The sequence below is a fragment of the Pteropus alecto genome, unplaced genomic scaffold (assembly GCF_000325575.1).
Source record: "Pteropus alecto unplaced genomic scaffold, ASM32557v1 scaffold106, whole genome shotgun sequence".
NCBI lineage: Eukaryota > Metazoa > Chordata > Mammalia > Chiroptera > Pteropodidae > Pteropus > Pteropus alecto.
In genome coordinates, this window is record NW_006442103.1 from 4,364,985 (window position 1) to 4,388,404 (window position 23,420).

Below are 23,420 nucleotides of genomic sequence, written 5' to 3' on the forward strand. Positions count from 1 at the left end.
ATTGGTTAATTTATTCTAATTTACATGCCATTTTAAGTAACTTTGAAAGAACTTAGCACAGACTGAACAAATCAAAGATATTTGTATAATGTGGCTTTTGCCATTTAATGACATTTTAAAATTTAAATTTATTCAAATAACATTTACAAAGACAAATGGATGTCTGAAATTTAAATATAGTATTAAAATATTACTTGTATTTTATGGCACGTTAGGGAATATTTTTAATTTCAATCAAATCTTTTATAAACTTTAGACTCTATTTTGTGCTCATATTATTCCTGTGTGTCTGAAGTTATGTCAGAAAATCCCTGCTCAGTGAATTCATGTCTCTAAAATGTGACATTAGAGAGTCAAGCACTAGATAATACGGTGGGCAGAATGTTGCTTGAGAACTCAGCCATGAGAGAGACTGGTAAGAAATGGTATGTAAAGAAAAAGTGGTTCGTTCTGAAGACAGTAAGATCAACCACATCAGAGTACATGCAGAGACTGAAATTGAGAATTGGTGAGAATTAGGATAGAGAGAGTGATGGGAAGTGTGAAAGCTGTTGAATATCAGGGTCAGCAGTTTTCTGTAAAGGGCCTGAGATAAAACATTTTAGATGTTACGAGCCATATAGTATTTGCCACAGCTATTAATTGCTACAGAACTGTCAAGGTAGCCATAAACAATACAGAAAGAAGTGGTTGTGGTTGTATTCCTGTAACACCGGTTATAAAAACCGGGTGGGTTCGGCCTGTGAGCTGGTCGTTCACCAACCCCTGCTCTAGAGAGTCAGAGGACCCCAGGGGCTAACTTGTTGCTCAAATGGTTCGGCCCATATCCAAAGCCAGAAGAGAGAGAATCAAAAGCTTTTCTTTTTCTGCATCATTTTGGCTCCATTTGCTGCCACCCTTTGGTCCTCCGCAGTCCAACACAAGTTCTCCCAAGGCTGATGAGATTCTCTAGTGACTTGGAACCTTGCACAAGCTGCAGCAGTATCTCGCTTTGGGATTACCAGGTTACAGTTCTCGTATTTCCCAATCTCATGATCATCTGTTGTTCCTCAAAGCACAACACAAGGCCAGGGCCAAGTCCAGAAGGCGTCCCACCTTAGTTACGTATTCCTACAGAGCTAGCCCTTTCTTAACACCTCTTGGTCCCTGTGACTGTGAGTCGGGGTTACCAAACCAGAAGCTTTCCTTCCAGTAGCTTCCTCTTGTGAGTCTCTATGTCTTCTCCGGCCAGGAGACTTCTCGTTTAGGCCACCCTAGGTCACCTTGAGAGTCTCATTTAGCTTTTATCCAGTAAAATAAGGGTCAGAATAGAGTTCTCTTTCTTTCATAAAGACATTAGCTTTTTAAAAAACTGATACACTTCTCAACATACCAATAAGAGATACTCATAATTTTCATGTTGGACTAATTATTACAAAATCTATGTAATCAGTGGATAATTACAGAAGAATTAAGTGAATAGGAGTGATTCTGGGTTAATTAAAATAGGTTCTCATTTGCATGTGTCAGACTCCTTTCACACTTCTTGTGAAAGTTATTAGTGTTCTCAAAGCACTGGGAAAGAGAAAGAGATTGCTTATCCCCACAGAATTATAAACCATAAAACCCTAAATTAATAAGTATGTACTCCAAAGTTATACTAACCACCATAGAGGAGGGTATATATTATGGAATTTACTTATTCAATAAATATTTTGTTATATACAAAAGTCTATGCTAAGCATTTAAGAGAAAAAAAGAAAAGAAAGATGAGTCAGACATGGCTCACACTTCATATTATGGAATTTACTTATTCAATAAATATTCATTGAACTGTTGTTATATACAAAAGTCTATGCTAAGCATTCAAGAGAAAACAAGAAAAGAAAGATGAGTCAGACATGGCTCACACTTCCAAGAAACAAAGCTTCTTTGAGGAAAACTAAAGGCGATCAAGGCAAAATGTAATATGATCTACAAATGACGTTCAAAGAAAGTCCTAAAGGATCACAGAGGTGGGGAAGATTGAGGAAGCTTCACTAGGAACTTGCTTTTTGTTTGAAACTTTGAGAATGGGAAAAGGAAGTGCACACAAAAGGTTTCAACGTAGGGCAGCATGGTATACAAAATAGGCTGGGGTGTCTGGATGTAGGGCCTGCACAGGGGAGAATGGGAGGTGAGATGGAAAGGTAGATGAAGGCTGGACCATGGAAGCCCCAAATGCCGTACTAGAGATTGAATACAATTTTCTAGGCAATGGAGAACCACGAAGCATTTTTGAGCAAATGAGTGGCATGGTCAAAAATTGTGTTTAGGGACAATTATCCTGGTGCAGAATTAAAGAATTGATCAGAAAAGGAAGATTTGAAGCCAGGGAAATTATCCAGGAGGATACTGTAATATCAAAGAGATAATGAAGAATTAAACAAAATGGTGACAGCGGAGATGAAAAGTAGAGGATAAACATATGTGTCATTCCCCCAATTCATTCCTACAGTTGGGAGTATAAGAATATATCAAATGAAACAAAACAGTTCAAATCAAGTGCTAGATGGTGCAGTGCAAAATAAGGATTACTGGTGCTCAGAGGTCACTGAGAGCTGGAGTAGCACAAAGAAAAATTCAGAAACGTGAGATGCGAATGCATGCAAGGAGAGAGGAACAGCATGTGAGAAAGCACAGAGGCGGAATGAACATGGTGCAAGTATGGCTCAAACAAGCTCATCAGAGAGGGCACATTCTGCAGAGGGGGAATCAGGTTTTCAGCTGAGACAAGGAGAGCCTAGTGGGGCACTTATCCAGAGGGTGTCGTATGGCAGAAGAGCTTAGAAGCCACAGCATTTTTTGCAGGAAACCAAGCCTCAATTGATGCCAATGGAAATAGGGATGAAACAAATATGATAGAGCAAACTTTAATATCAGGGATGAAAGGCATGAATAAATCTGGGATAATGGAAAGATTTTTTAGACTGAGTGGTTGGGACTATCTTAAACTTTAATTAGTTGATTTTTTTTACTTACCAATAAGATAGTAGAAAACCATTTGTACAGTGTGACACTGAAGGGGGAAAAAAATAGCCAATTTATGTTCATGTATTTTCAATCTTTTCACACATAAAATAGTATATTAATACAGCACACTAGGGTAAACTAAAAGGACATCGAAAGCAGCTATATAAAACTTGGTGGGGAAAATTACATTTTTATAGTATGTAAGCATGAAGACAAATAGAGTTCTAGGGAAATACATTAAATATAAGACTTCCAAATAAAATCTATTCAATTTTTTAATGAGAAACTCAAGCTTACTTCCATGAATATATTTTGTACAGGGAATGGCTACATTTTCTGATCAAAATTTTAATTTTGAGCTCTTTAAATTCTTGATAGTCACCATGGAAGAGAAACTTTGTCTGTACAAGTGGGTGATAAAATTCTAAAATCATTGCTTTACAATCATTGAAAATATAGCAACCGTTGAAATTACATTAAAAGAATCCATAGCTCTGCTTTCATTGACAAAAGTAATGTTTAAATTCTTCTGATAACTTGGATGTCTTTAAATTCAACTAAATATTGTATAACAAATGTTTCAAAATAAAAATGATGCTCGCATTTGCACGAAGTTCTTACATTTTTCGAGTAATTGATATGAGCTAACTAGGACACCATGTAAAAGACACATTGGTCAGCATGGACGAGATTAAGAGATATAGCACAGAGTTATTCGCTACTGCCTTTAACTGGACCCATGAGGAGCGCTGCTGGGTCTCTCCATTCTCTCATTACCCCCAATGGGCCACAATGGAGGCTGTGCCCAGTGCCCCTTGGGCAATAACATGTTCTGCAGCTGACTGTCCAGGTGGTATGTCCAGCAGGTTTCCAGGTGGTGGGGCTCCTTCTTGGCTATGTTCAGTGTCCTGGGGTGGAGCAGCAAGTTCTGATACTATCCTTTTGTTCCTCTGGTTTGCAGCCCTCTGGGCATGCTCAGACGATGCTCTACCCAAATCAGGATGCTTGCAATCAGAAGTAACCTGCGCTGAAGTTCTTGCACAGACCCTGCCACATCCATGAAGAGAAATATTTTGCAGGCCAGTTGTAACTCATTCCCAACACATTAGTATGCCACACACACCAATAGCAAAGCTTTGTAGTGTAACTTCTTGTTTTGTTCACTATGTCACTGTTACGGGATTTCTTGGGATAGCCACTACTCCCAGAACAAAGCCGTGTTGCTGTGAAATGGGGCCCACTAGGATTAAGTAAATCAGCTTCTACCATGTCCCCATTGGGAATCACGGGGAATCATGGGGGACCACAGTGGGCAAAAGTTACTGACAGTAGGAAAGTGTAAAATGCAATTAAGAATAATGCTATTAGGTAAATTTGGGGACCAATTTTTTAAAAAATTTTTTTAATAAAGGTCTTCAAAATATATAAAGAACTCATACAATTCAACAACAACAAAACAAACAATCTAATTAAAAAATGGGCAGAGGACCTGAACAGATACTTCTCTGAAGAGGAAATACAGATGGCCAACAGACATATGAAAAGATGCTCAAGGGCACTAATCATCAGAGAAATGCAAATTAAAACCACAATGAGAGATCACCTGACACCTGTCAAAATGGCTATCATCAATAAATCAATGAACAAGTGTTAATGACGATGTGGAGAAAAGAGAACTCTCATACACTGTTGGTGGAATTACAAATTGGTGCAGCCACTATGGAAAACAGTCTGGAGGTTTCTCAAAATATTAAAAATGGATATACCTTTTGACCCAGCAATTGCACTTCTGACTTCTGGGTATTTATCCAAAGAAAACGAAATAATAATTCGTAAAGATCTATGTACCCCTATAGTCATGGCAGCACAATTTACAATAGCCAAGATATAGAAGCAACCTAAATGCCCATCAACAGATGAATGGATAAAGAAGTTATGGTTCATATATGCAATGGAATATTACTCAGCCATTAAAAAAAAATAAAACCCTACCATTTGTAATGACATGGATGGACCTAGAGGTTCTTATGCTGAGTGAAATAAGACAGAGAAAGACAAATACCATATGATTTCACTTATATGCAGAATCTAAGAAACAAAAAGAACAAACTAATCAAAAACTGACAAATATAGAGGACAATTTGGTGATGGACAGAGTGGAAGGAGATTTGAGGGGCTGGGAGGATGGGGTGAAGAGTTAAAGAAGTACAAATTAGTGGTTGCTAGATGGTCACGGGGATGCAGAGCACAGCACAGGGAATGCAGTGAGCATTAATGTATTGGCGAGGTGGAAAACCAGAGGAGAGAAGGAGCAATTAGGGGAATCGTTTTATAAACTATGTAAATGTCTAACAAATGTACTGTATACTTAAAACTAATTACATTTTTTTTTTAAAAAAAAAAAGGTCTTAAGTTAATCCTTTAACAAAAGAGTGTCTTATGGTGTCTTTGTATTAGTTAAATATTTTTGGTTGCAGCCATAGAAATGGACTCTGGCTAAAGTAATGAGAGAAAGTAAGGGAGAATGAGTGGGAGAGAGAGAATATGTTAATTTGAAAACATATGGAGATATGCAAAGAAACAAAAGAAAGGAGAAAAGCCAGACTTCTGAAACGAAAGGACCAACAGCAGTTCTGAGAATTGAAAAACCGACATTAATTGCTGTTCTGCTTCTGCTATGACTCAGTATCAAGATTTTTCTGTCTTGGTAACACTCCCTTGAAGATTCAAATTCCTAGGGATAAAGTGCAATTGTTTACATTGGGCTCGCCATCCTCCCACTTGGTCTGTCGAGTTTGAACCCCTTTATACGAAGACATCAGAAAGGCCCAGGTTTGACTGTGGGAGGTTGACAGCTCATCATGAAAATTTGAGGAACTGTCTGAAGGAGAAGGAATAATGAATCTTGGTCAAACAGAAACGATAGATGTCCACTTCGCCATTCTAACTCCATCTTTACATGAGGAAAAAAATCCCTACGGTAAATGTTCTTACCCACAACCACGTAATTAGTCAATGACGAGGCAGTAACTAGACCATAACTTTCCCATCTTCCAGGGAAGTTCAGTACTTTTGGTATTTCCCATATCTGCGTATTCAGTTCTTTTAAACCTCTCTAAGAAAAACTAAATGAAATCTTACATTGTCTCCTCAAAATACCGTGGAGCAGGCCCATATCTGGGAAAGACATTACTAAATTAAATACACTTTTTTATAACCTTAACAATAAATGTCAGACAAAAATCCTGAGGATGAATAGTTGCCAGGAAGCTAGAAAAGAGTTTGTATTGCTGGGCACCCAAAACCAGCACACAAGAAATTGCTGCTTTCTTTTCTCAGAAGTCTGACAGTTTTAATGATAATGTCAAATGCATTTTCAGGCATATTTTGTCCAGGTTATTTGTGCAGTGAAGTACTCTGTCTTGCGAATTGTCAGAGAGCTGTTTTATCAGTGGGAGTGTTTCTCATTTGAATGCACTGGAACAGGGTTTTCACTGAAAAATGTTCAAGTTCTGTGAGGCACATTAAATTGTTTTTAATGACATCGTTATTATGAGGACCTGCAACTAGCGTGCCTGAAGCAAAGTTCAACGTACAAGTTCTGCCCTTGGCCTAAGCGCAGATTTACATGGTGAAGGTGGGATGGAGCAGATTTTTTTAGTTTAGTAGCTTCAGTGCTACAAGTGGTTTGCATGTTAGCTCCTCTAAGGCCTTCCTGGGCCACCATACTAAGACATTTCTCATAGTAATCACACCTGCAACCTCATCGTTTCTTTCGTAGTGTATATTACAAGATGTTTCTCAAGAGAAGCGATATGTATATCCCTTAAGATCACAGAGCTTGGAGCAACCTACTGGGTTCAAAATCTCGGCTCCACTAATTACACTTGTTGCACTTACAATCAATATCTAACATCTCTGAGCTCAGTTTTTTAACTGAAAAATGTGACACAATGGTACTCAGTTCCTTAGGAGGTTGTGAGAATTAAATGAGATAACAGGTGCAAAGCATTTTTAACAGTGCCTTGTCCATAGTGATCATCACGTGTTATGATCATCACGTGTTATTGTTATGACTTAGTGTCTGTGTCTCTCCCCTGTCCACTTGCATTAGACTGTGAGTCCTGTGTGGGCAGGAACCATATCTATCCTTTAATCCAGTGGGTATCCAGTGAGAAAAGTACCTTTCACACAGCAGGGGATCAATCAATATTTGTAAGTTGAATGGATGGACAGATGAATGGACGAATCAAATTGATACTTTACCGATGTCCATCATGTATATTGTCACATTTAAGCTACCAAGTGTTGCTGTCAGGTGGTACCAATACTTTTCTCATTTTATCTCCAGGAATTTGAAACTGGAGATACTTACTGACTCAGAGCAGAGTTCTGAGGTAACAAACGCTGCATTTGAACTTAGGTCTTCTGACTCCAAATCTCATGCTCTTCTGAGTCAGCCTATCACTTCCATCTCTGAATCTTGTCTACAAAATCTTTCTATAAGACAGGGAAATTATTTGCCTTGTTCATTGCAAGTTAAAGTAGGTAAAAATACATCAAGCTGTTACCCCAATGTCTTTCATTATGTTTAGTACTTAGCAGATTGCATAAAGTAGCTTGTTTTGTGAAACAATTTTAAATGAGAAAAAGAATATATTTTTTTAAAGAGAGAGAAACAGAAGAAAAATCTGGGCAAGGGAAGAATAAAAGATTTACCATAGGAACTGGCTTTGAATTCTGAGGCATTTTCTGGTCCCAGACTATGAGGTCAGGTCAAGCTGGTTGGACCATCTGGAGAAGAAAGGAGAGCATTTTTCTGATGTTTCAGTAATTTCCTGAATTACTGAGGTGTAGTCAGCATGCATCTCTGATATTTAATCACATATTTGCAGAAATTAGGCAGCTATAGTATTAGCCTTAATTTTACCTCCCTTTTATATAGAAATGCTGAGTTTCTAAGATGATAAATTCAGAAATTTTCCAAGTTATTTTTTTACCTCATTCAGGAACGGTAAATTCTGTCAAAGTACTAAGAAAGTTGAAAAAAGAAAACATGCACACACAAAGTAACTTTGGTAGTAATGAAAAATATAGTTACTGATTAATAACATGATAATTAACAAACAGAATTAACTAACATTTATTGAACATTTAAGTATGTGGAAGAAACTACATTGCATGATTTTATATGCATCATTTAACTTAATTTATCCATTCATTTCTTCAACAACTATTTATCGAACACTCACTATGTGCCAGGCACAGTTCCAGTTACTAGATATACAATACTTGACCTTGTAAAGGTTACATTCTAGTGGGAAAGGAAGGCAGCAAAAAACTGACCAAGAAATACTTGATAAGCTAACAGATAGTGATAAGTCTATGAAAAAAAAAAATAAGATAACAGGAAAGAATAAAGAGTGATGGTGGCCATGCTACTCTGATAGCGTGAATGGTCAAAGAAACCTTCCCTGAAGAGTTAAATTTGAGCAATGGTATGAAGCAATGGCTTAAGTAAGAGGTTAAGCCATGCAGTGTTGGCAGAACAGTCTTTCTGGACAAAGGAACAGTAAGTGTAAAAGGCAGCAAAAAACTAGACTGGGATTGTCAGACCACTGAGGCACAAAGTGAATGAGGCCCATGGATGGGGCAGGGTCCTTGGGTGGGGCTTTGAGGAATTGGTGGGGATTTCCAATTTTCTCCTGAATGTGACAAAGAGCACTTGGAGGATTTGAGCAGAGGAATGACATAATTGGATTTATTTTTCAGAAGATCATTTTGGCTGCTGTCTAGGGAATGGTTTGTAGGTTACAAGGGTAGCAATGTTTGAACCTGGTAAGACAGGAGGCCACTGTGCCAGTTCAAGTGAGAAAAGGAGGTAGCCGTGGTGTGGATGGTGAAATAAGAGTTGAATGACCTGAGAATGACGAGATTTGAAGATAGAGGAGAAGGTGTGAGTTGGTCCTAGGAGAGTCAGAAGGTGAACAGACTATGGAAAAATACTAGGATTGTGAGCTAGTGGGGCCTATCTGTAGTTTGTGGTCTGTGTCTCAGGTAAGACAAGACCGCATAGCTGTGTGTTTTTCTCCAGCCACTTTAAGTTATTCTGGTAAGGGCAGAGAATTGGGTTTAACGGTGGCTGGGATTTTGCGAAGCGAGTATAGTAAATAGGGAGGGGAAATGAAGAATTATACTGCCAGACTCTGGAACCCCAGCCTGATGGAAGAAAGTGAGGGCATGAGGTGGCTGTGGAAGTGAAATGTGGGCGTTGGTGGATCAGAATGTCCCCAGGCTGCCAAAGACCTATTGGAGTATGTTAGGGACTGAATGTTTGTGTCTCCTACCACCAATTCATATGTTGACACCCCAAGTGATCATTTGGGGTAGGGTCCCTTGAGAGATAATTAGGTTTAGATGAGGTCATGAGGGTGGCTCTTCATGATGAGATTAGTGCCCTTATCAGAAGACATCAGAAAGAGAGGTCTCCTTCTCCAGCATCTGAAGATACAGGGAGAACCCTCCCCACTATCTGGCCTGATCTCAGGCTTCCAGCCTCCCAAACAGTGTGAAACAAATGTCTGCAGTTTAAACCACCCAGTCCATGGTATTTTGTTACAGCAACGGGGGCTGACTAGGACAGTGTAGCAAGTAAAGAAATGAGCTGAAAGTGGGGGTGGGAATCGACTGTCATTGGCTTGAAATAGAGATTTTGGAGATGTTGAAAATGGCATGAGGCATATGATAATGGAAGGGTGTTACCTTTATTAGTATAATAAACTGTTTTATGTTTGCTGGGTGTTTTTCTCCACTTTTGGGTTGCCAAAATTGTCACAAAGTCGAGATTGCCCATGCACACTGCTCCAAAGATGAAGGACTTTGTTGAGGTTATTTACGTGTAAGTACTGCCTTTTGCGGTTGTGACTGTAAGACTGACATTCTGGGGCTGTGAGGATGAGGTCAGAACACAACCTCGCCTTGGGGCTCAGTGAAGATCCTACACGTCTGCCTCCTTGATGCAGGGGGCCCTCACCATGCCCAGATGGCGGGGCCATGTGTGTTGCAGGACTCTGCCGGGGAGTCCTCTAGGCAGACAATCCTCAGAACGGGCCGTCGTTCCTGGATAGCGGCCAGCTCTAAATGAGTTCCCACCACGGCCTACTTTTCAATACGGGATTCAAGTTTTAAATTAAAACGCAGGTGGAGGTTTGTTTTCACACTGCTGGTCAGGGCGCAGGGGCTAGTTTCTGTTCTCCAGTAGCCCTGAAGTTGGGTTCCTAGAGTGACCAGGAGACTTCCCAGGGGCGCGTGGGCACCTGAGCACCTAGGGCTCACTGCTGCAGAACCCAGGGTTGCGTCCCCCTATTGCGATTCTTGACGTCAAGTTCCGACAGCCCCGAAGCCTCGCAGGGGCGGAGGAGAGCAGAGGAAGGTTGGCGGGGAGGGGAAGCCATTGCAGCAACAGTTTGGAGGAGGGAGCTGGACGTCTCTGCGCGGAGAAAATCAGAGTAGGGAGGAAGAGGACCTGCGGGCTGCGAGAGCCGCTGGGTTGCTGCAAAGAGGGGCGGGCGGAGGCGGGGGCGCTGCACGCAGCGCGCTGGTTCCAGCGGTGCCCGCGGGGAATGTGACATCAGCGGCGCCGGGCACTTGCGGCTGGAGGAGGCAGCTCGCCTCGGCTGCGCGGTGCACACCTCGCTCAGGGGAGGACGCGCACACGGGCAGGCGGCCGGGATGTCGGCGAAGGAGAGGCCAAAGGGCAAAGTGATCAAGGACAGCGTCACCCTCCTGCCCTGCTTTTATTTTGTCGAGGTGAGTTGGCCCAGCGCCTTGGCATAATGCAGATCCTCCGGGCAGCTCCGGAGCGGATTCGGGTCCTGGACGATGTCGGAGGTTCGGAGTCCGTTCCAGGGTGCGCGCCGCTGTCCCCGAATGCCCAGCTCTCCCCCTTCCCCAGCGTTCTCGGGAGCTCCCCCGAGTGTGCCTGGGAGTGCCTGCCAGCCCGGGGTGACTACCACTAGCGGTGTCGCTGCCGGGTGGCCTGCAGGGAAGGATACCTGTGTGAGTGAGTGTGGGGCTCGTTCCCCGGCCCTCCTGTCGTGCACAGCGTCCGTGGCCCAGAGGGGCCATGATGCCGATATTTCGGGATTTGTGTCTTCAATCTGCGAGAATGTATCTCGAATTTTGTGAGCATTTATTAAGAATTCAAAAGCACGCAGCCATCCATGCCCGGGGTTATATGAGGGCTGGGGATGTTTATATAGTATTAGGAATATTGATTGCTTTATTACAAAAAAAAAAAAAATTAAATCCCTCTCATTATAATTACCATGGTGCTCACATTTGCTTCTAAAATTGAGTCCACATCTCTATGCTTCAATCTATTGGCTCTTTTCCATGATTAACAAACAATTATGTATATACACACATACATACATGCATGTATACATACATGTATATATACATATCCGTACATAAAATAAGTGACATCATCTGATTTTACATGTTTTGTATATGTGCACTTATTCTGTGCTGAGCAGTATTACAGATAAGCAATTAACCTGCAGATGCATTCATAATGAACCTCTAATTTACCAAAATGCAGTATTTAAGGGAGGAACAATTTATGGGAGGGTTATAAAGATTGACAGGTACAGTGATTCCATGCACTGTGGTACATTATGTTAGGAAGACATTTTTAAGCAAGAGGTTTATTAAATCATAGGTAGAAAATAAATGTATTGGATAGGTTTAGTGAAATCAGATGGTTTTGAGCATGAAACTATGTTCCACGTTATTAGAGCCTGGATTGCATAGAGAATAAGACTTGCTGAATTATAAATATCCCTCCTTGGCCGTCTTTTCAGCCAAATATGGAGGCTTAGCACTTCCAAGTACAGAGAGTAGATTCTGTATTTGTTGATTGTGAGGCTTATCTGTGTTGAGGGATAGTCACTGCCTTGAAACTTGGGGGAAGGGACAAAGTCATATTGTCCTCATAGCTAACAGTAGATTTGTAAATTTCTCTTAGGAGTCACAAATTTTTTAAATAGTTTCAATTTTAAGGGAGATGTATGTGACTTGCATAAGTCTCAGAGAAATGATGGCTGACTCCTTCATCCATGACTCATAGAAAAGAAAAGATATTATCCTGTTTATTTAAAGTATTTAATAGGTTCATTTATTTTTGCCCTTCCTCTTTCCACAAGATATTCTGAAGCCATTGTTCAGGTAATTTTGCTGAAAGGTAAGAAAGAGTTTTCTCGGGAAAAATGTGAGTAGCAGAAGATTCTATGAAAAGGGTAAAAGAATAGAAAGATCGGATACCTGCCTTCAACCTAAATCCTGTCAGGCCGTATGTCACATTGCTGATCTATTGTGGTTTTGCACTAAAGCACTTCCATTCATATCTGGATCTATCGTATCTGTCTCGGAGAAATCAGTTTCTTGCTGGGTTCCACCTCCAGGATGAGGCATACCTGAGGTCAGCTAGAAGCTGACTACGTATGGATTGCAGCCATACGGCTTCGAGGAAAATATTTTCCTGAAAGAGGATGCAACTGGAGAATTAAGGATGTACCTTTAATGAATCAGTGTGTGCACTTTTGCGGTACCTTAAACGGGAATACATGTCCCTTAATCTTGAATTTTAAAAGTATAAATTTCTCATAATGCATTTGAAATGCATGTCTGGGAACAAACATGCCACTAATGTTACTTCTTTTCCCTGAGTGGGAATAGTCCAAAAACATTCCATTCACTTTGACCCAGTCAGATACCCTCTATGAACTCCTTACTGGGATAAGCTATAAAATAATTACTTGAAGACAATTCATGGAGTTCGAATGAGCATTTATGACATTACATCTTGGGAATAACAGACTTTAAAGGAAGACCCACAAAACTGGATTGCAAGTTATCTCCCTGAAAGTTAAATGCAAGATGCTGTAGAAAACAATGGGAGAGGACATTAGTATGCCAGTTATTTAGGGAGTTGGCAAGATGCGCTATAAACTCCTTTGGAATGACTCATTTTGAAGGCGGTGAGAATGAATCCTTTGGAGGATGAATAAATATAACATGAATTAACACATCAGTAAGATGCTAGGGAATAATGACATTTTACGACATAGTTTTCCAAGACCTTAGCAATTAAAACGGAAAAGTGAATCTTCCATCACATATCAGCCCAGAGCAGATATTTCAAGCCTTTGTTGTTACTTCAGACACAAATTTAAGTAACAAAATGAGGCAAAAAGGACTAGATTTTGAGGAGAAAACAGTCTCTGAGTCTCAAGTCAGTGACATCATAGATAATTTAAATTGCTATTCATGATAAGTATGAGATGTGAAGAAACTTTACCTAGGAAACAGAGGGTCAACTTTCATTCAGACTAGAGAGTGCTCAAATCAGGTTAGACTGAATTACGGCAGAAAAATGGCCTCACGGTCTACTGAGAACAGCCTGGGCCTTACAGACAGATTGACCTGGTTCATACACCACTTATGCCAGATACTATGTGGATAATTCTGGCCAAGTTACTTCTCTCATCCTCAGTTTCTGCATATGTAATAGAAATTATATGATATAATATGAATATACATATATAAAAGAAATTGTAACACCCACATCTTAGAATATATTATGAGGTGAAAGCATGAAAACCCCAAACATCACTCCTGAGATAGAGTAGGCACTCAAGATGTGTCAGTTCCTTTTCTCTCTCATAACTGCCCTTGACCTAAATGGATTATTTTACTTCTGGGCTGGCCTTAAGGGAGCATGTCCTGACAAGATCTAGCTTGGAAGTTCCCATGGTTCAGAAGAAGCCCCCTCCTCTCCTAATTTCTCAAGCGATTTGGGTTCCAGAGTTCGCCTGAAATTGACCTATCTTAGTGGAGCTGAATGGGGAGAGTAAATAACTGAGTGCTACTTATAATTTGCACAATAATAATGGAAATCATTTATGAAGCACCGAATATGCACTAAGAATAAAACTAAATACTTTACATGCACCATCTCTCTGAATCCTCAAAGATTCTCATTAAGAATCCATATTTTGAAGAAGAAACTGAAACTAATAGATGTCAACTTGCCAGGGTTTCCAAAGAAAGGTCAGAGTCAGAGCCATGTATTCACTCAGAGCACATGCTCTTAACCAACGCAATAACTGTCTCTCAACATGTTGAAAGAATATTCAAATAGGCAAAGTTACTTCCTATGGTTTCCCACTGGTAAAAAGTTTAAGTGAGGGCACATTGACAAGGTGATACGGTTTTGCCTGACAACAAGCCAGCTTCCTCAGCTGAGTTTCTCCTCCATGGGGCCCCTCTAAGCCCAAAGACTTGGTGGACAGTGTATACTCCCTAGCGTTCCCTCAACATGTCCCCATGACTAGGTGTAGGGAGAGAATGGGGATGCTGACAGCCCATTTGCAGAGTGTCAGTGTCTCTCTAATTATATTCCTGTGGACATGTAGCTGAGGTGTTCAGCTGTTAAAATCAAGTAATCTCGTCTTAGTTCACCACCAAACTTGACATTAAGCAAACATTAAGTTAATAGATATAATTAATTTTTCCTATATCTTTGGTTTTTGCTGCCAATTGACTGCTGATAAGTTTATGGTTGACAGTAATTAAATCTATCGATATTACATGGTGATTTGAAAAACACCTGGTTTCCAGTATGGTACTTTACTTTGCAAACAAGTTTGATAAGTCTACTTTGTATTGTTCAACTTGGGAAAAGAAAGGTCAAGGGACGAAAGGAATTTTCAAAACAAGCACATTCAAGGCCTTATCAGGTTAAACAGAAAAGCAGGTAAAAAGGAATGTTCCACTGAAGAAAAGGTTTATCTTGCCTTTAAAGTTCCAAAATGCTCTCCAAGTGAAGGCTATATCACTTACAGTGGCAACTGCAGCTGGCAGCACACCTAGACTGAGTACTTACTAACCCGGTATTATGTGATCAGGCTGGTTGTCTGTGGGCCTACATGCATTTCCTTCATGCAAAGCATTATAATGGTCCCACCTGTGCTTGGACTGTTTTGTTCTCAGTCATCCTGTTCAAAGATCGGAGTTCATATTGATTCAGTACGTAATATAAACAAAAGAAAAATTAGATTTTAAGTCAAAAAGATATAAATTTTTAATAAATAAATGGGAGAGAGAGTCTTTTCATTTAAACATTCTGCTTTATGACATACATTTTTATTACTAATCTGATGTTGACTTTATGGAGATAAAAGAGCCATGTTTGACCTACATGCAAAGATATTTTTATAGTCTGAAATTTCTTGCTTTTTATACACACACACACGCACCTGCACACAGGCATGCACAAACACAGAGGGGGTAAGAATGTCATCCCTCTCCAGTGAGCATAACAGCATCTGAAGTATTACTGATTCAGAATATTTTAAACACAACAAACTTGAAATTATACAGAAAGTATTTACTAATTTAAATGTTGTAATTAATGGATGTGCTTTGGGGTTTTATTAATACAGATGGATGATTCCAGGGTCAGTATGTAGACAGTGTGTTCAGGAGTAGCAGCCATTGTTTCTCTTTTGCCGTCCTACCTGGAGAAGCCCAAAAAGCCTTGTTGGAGCAAAGATACCGAGGATTGTTCAATCTGAACATCATGTTTTGATAGTGTGGTTTCTTGACAAAACCTTAAAACAATTTTTGTTTTCTTCCCACTGGACAGTGCCCACAGATCCTTAATGAGCCAATATTAATTCACAAAATTTCTGTTCTAGCTCGTGTTCTAATGCGAAAACTACGTAACTCATTTGATCTTCTTGCTGGGAAATATAGCTAGCTTATTTATTTTTATATAAACCTTAGCATCAGTTGAAAGTACAAAATCCTAACATTTCTGCATTGCACATACCAAAATTGTAGCTGTACATTTTTTCACTGTTCTAGATGGCATAGAGAGATAGTCTGCTTAAAGTACTCCAAACCCTGTCAGTAGAGATGAACTGACAAATCTTTCTTCCTCTTTTAAAGTCGCAAAGTCCTTTGATGAAAAAGAAAAAGGAAATAGAGAAGATAATAGATTCTAAGTTTTAGAGAGACTAAATGAGAACATTTCCACAAATACCAGGACCAAACACTGAACACAGAGTCTGCTACTGGGGAATTTGATATTATTCCTAGGCACCATTATTGTCCTACTGTGTCTCAATAGCCGAGTCACTCAAAATATTCTTTGTCCTACTTTTCTCTAACAGGAAAAGATAAATACTGGCTTCCACCAACCTCGAAGGGAGATTAATAACAATTACAATGATAATAATAGTAATCGAAAAAGAATAGTCCATTTCAAGCCTCCTGTATGTGAATGACTCTGGGCATACATTTACTTTAATCCTGAGAACTACTCTAGAAGGTAGTATTAATATTATATTAAAGTAGTACCAAGAAGGTATTATTATCTTTATATTTTTAATCAGCAAATTGTAGCGAGAGAGCTAAATAGCTTTCTGGGGACACATGGCAATTAAGTGAAGGAGGCAGGACTTGTTTGAGTGCTTGTCCATCTCGCTCTTGCGTTGCCATCACACCACCCCACCTCACACAGGCTTCTAATAATAATGCCAAACTTAATGATGATGTGGATGGGGAGAGCTGCCTCTGCCATGGCTAGGTTAGCTCAGTGGTATCTGAAGGGATGTACTTGGAAGATGTCTGGTTGGGGCTCCATCTGAGTTGTGGAATAGAGATCTTTCTCTTCATTCGGCTACTGAATTTGGCTTCGTTAGTGCTATCCCCTCCTTAAAGTATTCTGACATGGATGTGTAGATGGCACAATGACTATCTACCTAAAAAGGTGTTTCCTTTGGGCGAGCCCAAATGGTACCCATGAGTCTTCTGTGGAGACTGAATGAGGAGCTACGGGTGGAGTGAGAGAGAAGAGTTGGAACTGAAGTAAAATTTAGGAAAGGAGAATCTACAGTTTATGAGAAAGATAGAGTGGAGAAAAGAATCCTAAAGAGATAATAGAAAGGGAGAGGTGCCAGGCCAAGCAGGATTAGGAGAAAAAGCATGAGAAAATAGAAGATATGAGTGAATGCATGTAAGGGTGGGTAATGGGGACCCAATCTATGAGCAAACCGTGGAGACTCCTTTAGGCATTTGGGTTGTTTTAGGCTGGCTTGTTTAATAAAAAGCATGTGGGGCATAATTATTACTGTTTATGTTGGGAATGTATTACAAATATTACAACAGATTTCCTCTCAGCGATGTATATTTTTTCAAGCAACCTCTCTTTAAAAAAAAAAAAAGTGAGGAAATGTCTCATTACAGAATTAGCTTAATAAAATCATATACTACAAGAACATCTGGTTTGATTCTTTCTTCTATCACAAATGAGCAAATTATGGCTTGAAAAGGTTAACTGAGTTACCTTAATGCACATTATGGTTAATGTCAGATCAGGAATAGAACCTAAGTCTCCAGACTCCTATTCTAGTGCTCATTCCTAATTATTACTATTTCTGGAATTCTTTATATTAGAAAGTTTCCCCCTGGATTACAACACTCAGAATACAGGTCATTCTAATTCTACATGCAAACAAATTGTGCTAGCTGTTTGAAAGTTCTATCTAAATACCTGCGGTACACATCACATTAAACAACATGTTAAAGCTATTATGAATGAACCTTCTATTTTTCCAAATTGCTAGGTTCATTGAAAAGCATGGATACAGCTAAAGATCATAAGATTGGAAGTGAAATTTTTCTCCCTTGTTGCCTAATTGCCCACCTATCATTTCACAATTTTTTCCCCTGACATGAGGTCTCTGACAGACAGTAAGTATAGGAAACAGGAAACATTGGGAGGCGGAGGAACATAATTTACATCATTGGTAACAAAATAACTTTGAATTTTTTGTTACAGTTTAATGTATTTTCCTCACATACATTATCTCATTTGATTCTTTAAAGACAACTGAAGAGTAGATGTTAATACTGTTTAACAGAGACTCAGGGAGGTCCAAGAACTTGTCTGAAATCCAAGTAGTGCTATTCTCCCATGTTGGCCACAAGAAAAAGAATGTTTGTATTCAAAGTGTGAAGTGTCTAATTATGAACATTTCAGCTTTCTCTAGTTTCTTCTAGAATTAATTAACTGAGAAGTGTACTTCCAGATAACTATGGAATGGGGTAATTTCCTCATGGTCAAGTGGATTTTGGAATGTAGAAGCCAAAGGCAGAAATGCTTATTTTGACACAATTAATGTTGAGATGTTTTTCCTGTCAGTAATTAGACTCTGAATCAACTCCCCTTAGGTCCATTACTATTTGGTTATTTTTTAATCATAAAACATTTATGTTAATCAACATAAAGCAGGATAATTTCTTTCCTATTTTCTGTAACAAGATGGCTTCTGTACATTCTTCTAAAACTGACATTAGATCATTTAGGCGTAACTTAAAGGGAAACGAAACACAGGTAATTAAAATCAATTTATTTTAAGAAGAAGGTAAACAGGTGTCAGTACATTGAACAGACTGTTGTTTGGGAGTGGGAACCGTGAACTGTCCACAACTTAATGTCCTCACCAAAAGCCTGTGCTGTGGGATTGTCTTAAAAGTAAAATCGACATTTAATAAAGTCTAATCATGCATCAGAAACTGGTTCCTAATGGTCAGAGTCCAAAAGAGACCAATCTTATATTAAGTACTCTCCTAAAAGTAGTGCTAAAATGAAACGCTGGGGTATAAGCTGTTTGTACTTTCACGACAGTGCATTTACTCATTGAATAAATATTTATTGATTGCTTGTTATGTGCCTTTTGGTTAAATTAATGGAAATAATATGAAACCATTACTGGCATACTTCCTAGTCCATAGTAAAATTTCAATAAATTTTCTGTGAATGGATGGAATAAAACAGGACTAATAATTATGGACATAAATTTTCCTTTAACTTTCTTTTTTTTAGCCAATGGAGACATTTTTATTTGTAAAGTAAGTGATGATGAATGTCCCATCAAAGATTTTGCTCTGCCTCATGAATTATTGAACAATTGAAGATTAAATCAACCTCTCAGGTCTATGAGTCCTCATTTCTTGGTATTACTTACACTCTTTTTATGATGTAGGGCATACCTATGGTTTATCTGAGATTTGAGACTTCAAAGAGAGGCATCGTTGAAACAAACAAGTTATAGTTTTCATTTTCATAAAAAAGTGTTTTAGTTACATAAAGGCACACATGCCAGCAAAGACGATTTTTGTGTGTGTGTGTGCTATGGTAGAACAAACTACTAGATATCGAGTTTTTGTTATTATAAAATAACATAGTTTTTTACCTGGTCTACTTAGTAGCTTTGTAATCCTGGGCAAGTAACTTACTTCCTCCAAGCCTCAGTTTTCTCCTCAGTAAAATGGTGAAAATATTGTGGGCACATTAGTTTTTGTTACCCTTCGATTTTAGAAAAGTTGTATAATATGGCTAACAATTTCTAATGCAAACTCAGTGCCTAGAAAATGAGTTTTCTCTTCCTCACTTACCAATACTTGCTCCCACCCATCTTGTCTAAAGTAAGCATTCTTTGTGGCTTTAGATATTACTAGATTCCCTGGAAAGGAGTTTGTTTTTCTGATTTTATCTTTGTATCATGCATTTAGCTTTGTTTTATAATATACATACAATGATCAGAAATTCATTATAAATATATAAATGCATAACAAATGCTTATTAGAAGTAATGCTCATTTTTTATTGATAGAGGTACATACACACTCACACTCACGAAATGGAGACCACTTGCCTTAAGTACCCTCACTGGACCTTGTCAGTGGGAGAGAATTAACAATATTGAGCATCTTCTATACATAGGAGATATATAGAAGATATATATTCTCCAAAACATTATGAATGATCCAAAAGATAATCCAGTTTGAGAGAAAAAGTGACCTCATTTAGGCTACTAGGGTGAGATTCATTTGAATTTCCCTAAGGCAGTCAGATATACCCTAAATAAGTAACAGGGTTTTTTTTGCCTCTTGCGTGATGATCTGGAGATACTTATATTGTAGCAACTGAGATTTGAATGATTAAAACATGGAGAACTTTCAACTGCAAAGATTTGAGTATAGATCATAAGTCTTTTTTGTCCAAAAAGATGGACAGCAACCTGTTATAAACTGTATACTACGGAGAGATGAACACTTGAAACTCTTCCATCCTAAGTTCTCATTTGGTTTCTTGATGGTAGATTCTTCAAAATTTACTTCACATATATGGTTATTTTATGAATAATATTGATTCTAGTGACTTTTTAGGTGGTTAGACCAGGAGATAATTAAGAAAGAGTTCCTCTTATTATTCACTTTTTAACACCAGCCTCTAGAACAACAGAAATTGCAGAGAACAGACAATATATTTGTGTTCCATTAATTCTTGTGTTGGTCAAGAAATCTAGCAACTTAATTAATAGAGATAGGGAGATAGAGTCTATAGTGAACCCTGGCTTTGGCCTTGGCCTTTATCTTCCTTGACTGACCCTGAAGGCTAGTAGTCCTTTCAGTCCTGTTCAGAAACAGGGGATGAAATTGCTAAGACTTTGGTGCCCAGATGTATGTTCCAACATGTCTAAGAAGGACCAACTGGAGCACCTCCTAGAGGATGCCTGCTCCGTGGGGTTATAATGACTTTAAGAACTGCTCCTTCCAAAGCCACCAGCCCACTTGACTCAACAGGCTCTGTTCTTTCACCACCCCCCTTTCATCTTAAGATTGCAGAGGTCACTCAGCAGAGTAGAGGCGAGGTAGGAGATGACCACAAGATGCACAAAGACCTTAGTGAGCTGTGCTTCAGACCTACATTCTTTCCTGTGTTGTTTCTTCATTTTCAGGCCATAGTAAAAATCTCAATGAGGAGAGCAATTATCCAATCCAGGCAGGAGTTGTTTAGCATAACAGAAAGGCAGAGCCTGAGCTTGGACAGCGAGGCAAGGACTTCTCCTCCTCCAAGGCAGGATTCAGGATAGGACCCCTTAGCTCCATATACCACGCACACGCGCATGCACACGCACACACACACATGCACGCACAATCTCATTTACTCTTTTACTCTTGGATCAAACCATTTACCTTCCCAGGTTTTTGTGTTGGTCAAGTGATGCATCAGTACTTAGAGATATTAATTTAAGACTTTACTAATAAAATGTGCTTCTTTGTCAGATGTACTTCTATCCTATGTTATATTGTATTTGGCTTGCATATATGTTCTTCTGACTTTTTGATGCATATCACAGTGAAACACATAATACAATCATACTTAAATGAATCACAGCCTTAGAATGCTAGAAAATAAAAGTTATTAATGTCCCATATTAATAGCCCACCTTCAATATTTCTTTTATATGCATCAATCCCTTTCAGAGATACATTCATGTAAATAGAGTCTTAGGGAGCCTTGGACAATCTTTAATTCTTGAAGGTAGTTACATAATGTACATCTTCTAAGTATATAGGAGACAAGCTTAGAAAGAGAGAGTAGCTCATGATACATTGTTAATTTCTCATCTCCAAAATTAGATTAGAAATCTCATCTCCGGATAATTTACAAGTTAAAATATATCAAGCACACAGAATGCATTTAATAAATATAAATAAATTGGTTAACTATTACATAATAGAAGATATAAATTTTTATTGTGGTTAAGTAAAAAGGTTTAATGATAATTGATACCTGAATTTAATAAGCAATTTGAAAAAAATAATTTCAAAATACCGATGTCTCTAATTCAATAATTTCTGTATCTATAACATAAGATAATGTGTCATTTTAGATCTTAAAATCAGAAATTTGCTTCTTATTCCATACCTCAAATACAAAGTCTTTAGTTACATCTCATTTCCCTGACATTATTGCAATGACAATGATTTTTTCCCCCTTAACTCCTATTTTGTTTTATATTAAGAAATATATGGTGGATCCCAAAGGTACTATGTACTTCCTTTGTAAAACTGTTCAGGTGAAAATATCTATACTCTCTCTATATTAGATAATCTCACTAATAGTGAAAATGCTATTTAATCTTAGTATATTAGGATCTCATTTTGTGGGGGATATATAAAAAATACATGCATAATATTGCGGCAGAAATTAAAGGGTGACATTTATAATATATAAAGAAAAATGTACTTTGTATTTATTCTGGACATTTCTCAATGTCTTTGAGAAGATAAAGGTCAGTGCTGGAAGTCTTTAGCAAGGGGCAGTAGGTGTAATGATTATAAATATGAATTCAGGAGCCAGATTTCTTGTTTATATTCTAGCTAACAGACTGAATCATCTTACACAACTCATGTAATCATTCTGTGCCTCAGTTCCCTCATCTGTAAGATGGGGATGATAACAACACCTTCAACAAAAAAGGTGCTGTAAAGATTGCATGAGTTCAGATATGTAAAGTATTTTACACAGTACTTGGAAAATATTAGTAGCATTAAATTGCTATTAGTACCTATATTTTTAAAAGTCAGGTGTATGTTCTAAGGGAAATGAAATTGTAGCTGGAAGAAAAAATTTAAAAGCAATTATTTTTAACAACTGAAATACAGGTAGCTAGCCTTGGGTCTTAGTCTCTAATTTGGTTTAAAGAACAAAATGCTTTCTAAGAGAAGGCACATACTTCAGTTTCTAATGATGTAAGAGAAACAAATCTTCAGGTCCTGAGGTTAAAGCTGGTGATTACAAAGCTTACTACCGCAGGTCTAATGCTGGATCAATATTCAGGTAGTAAAACAGCCACATCATTATTTAGACTTTACTGTTGGATCACTGAGTGATTGTAATTCGTTTTTTTAGAGCGGTAAAGTTTTTTTAGAGTGGGTATAAAGATATAGAAGAGTTTTTTCCCATTAAACCTAACATATGTATTTGGCCTGGTCATTCTTCCCTAATAATTACCATTGATATTCGAAAAAATTTAATTTGGCTTTCTTGTGTTGTTTAATGTTTTAAAAAATCATTAAAATTCCAGAAATTCACATTAGGAGCATTTTCTGTGGTAGAAGTAAACAAGGGTTTTTAAGTTGGGGGGAGGGTTACTTTTATCATATTGTTAAGAAGCAAAATTCAACCATTTGAAGATCTACATGGCTTTATTAAGCAATTTCTGGATCAGGCAGCGTCCCACCTAGAAGCAGCCTCCACGGGGTTGCACAAAATGGAAGGTTTCTATGGGAAGAAGAGTGGAGCAAGCGAGCTTTCAACAAAATAAAAGAATTATTCGGGGTCCAGGACATCTTTTCTTTGGGAGATGGGGAGGCCCATCTGACAGGCTGCCCTACTGGTGCTTGACTGGAAAGTTCCAGACTGATTGATTAAGGTTATGGGAGAGGTTGAAACTCCAATTAGATCAGGTATTAAATCTCGGTTTGCTATCATAAAATTTTAGCAGG

The 23,420-nt window shown here is 38.5% G+C and overlaps 1 protein-coding gene across 1 annotated transcript in view; it reads left to right on the top strand.

The window, feature by feature from the left end:
• The first annotated feature begins 10,561 nt into the window (after positions 1 to 10,561).
• PLPPR4 (phospholipid phosphatase related 4) overlaps positions 10,562 to 23,420 on the top strand; it is a 37,854-nt gene continuing 24,995 nt past the window's right edge. The window contains exon 1 of the mRNA XM_006919552.3: positions 10,562 to 10,800. Coding sequence (XP_006919614.1) covers positions 10,723 to 10,800 — 78 coding nt within the window. The 5' untranslated portion in view covers positions 10,562 to 10,722. The remainder of the gene's footprint in view (positions 10,801 to 23,420) is intronic.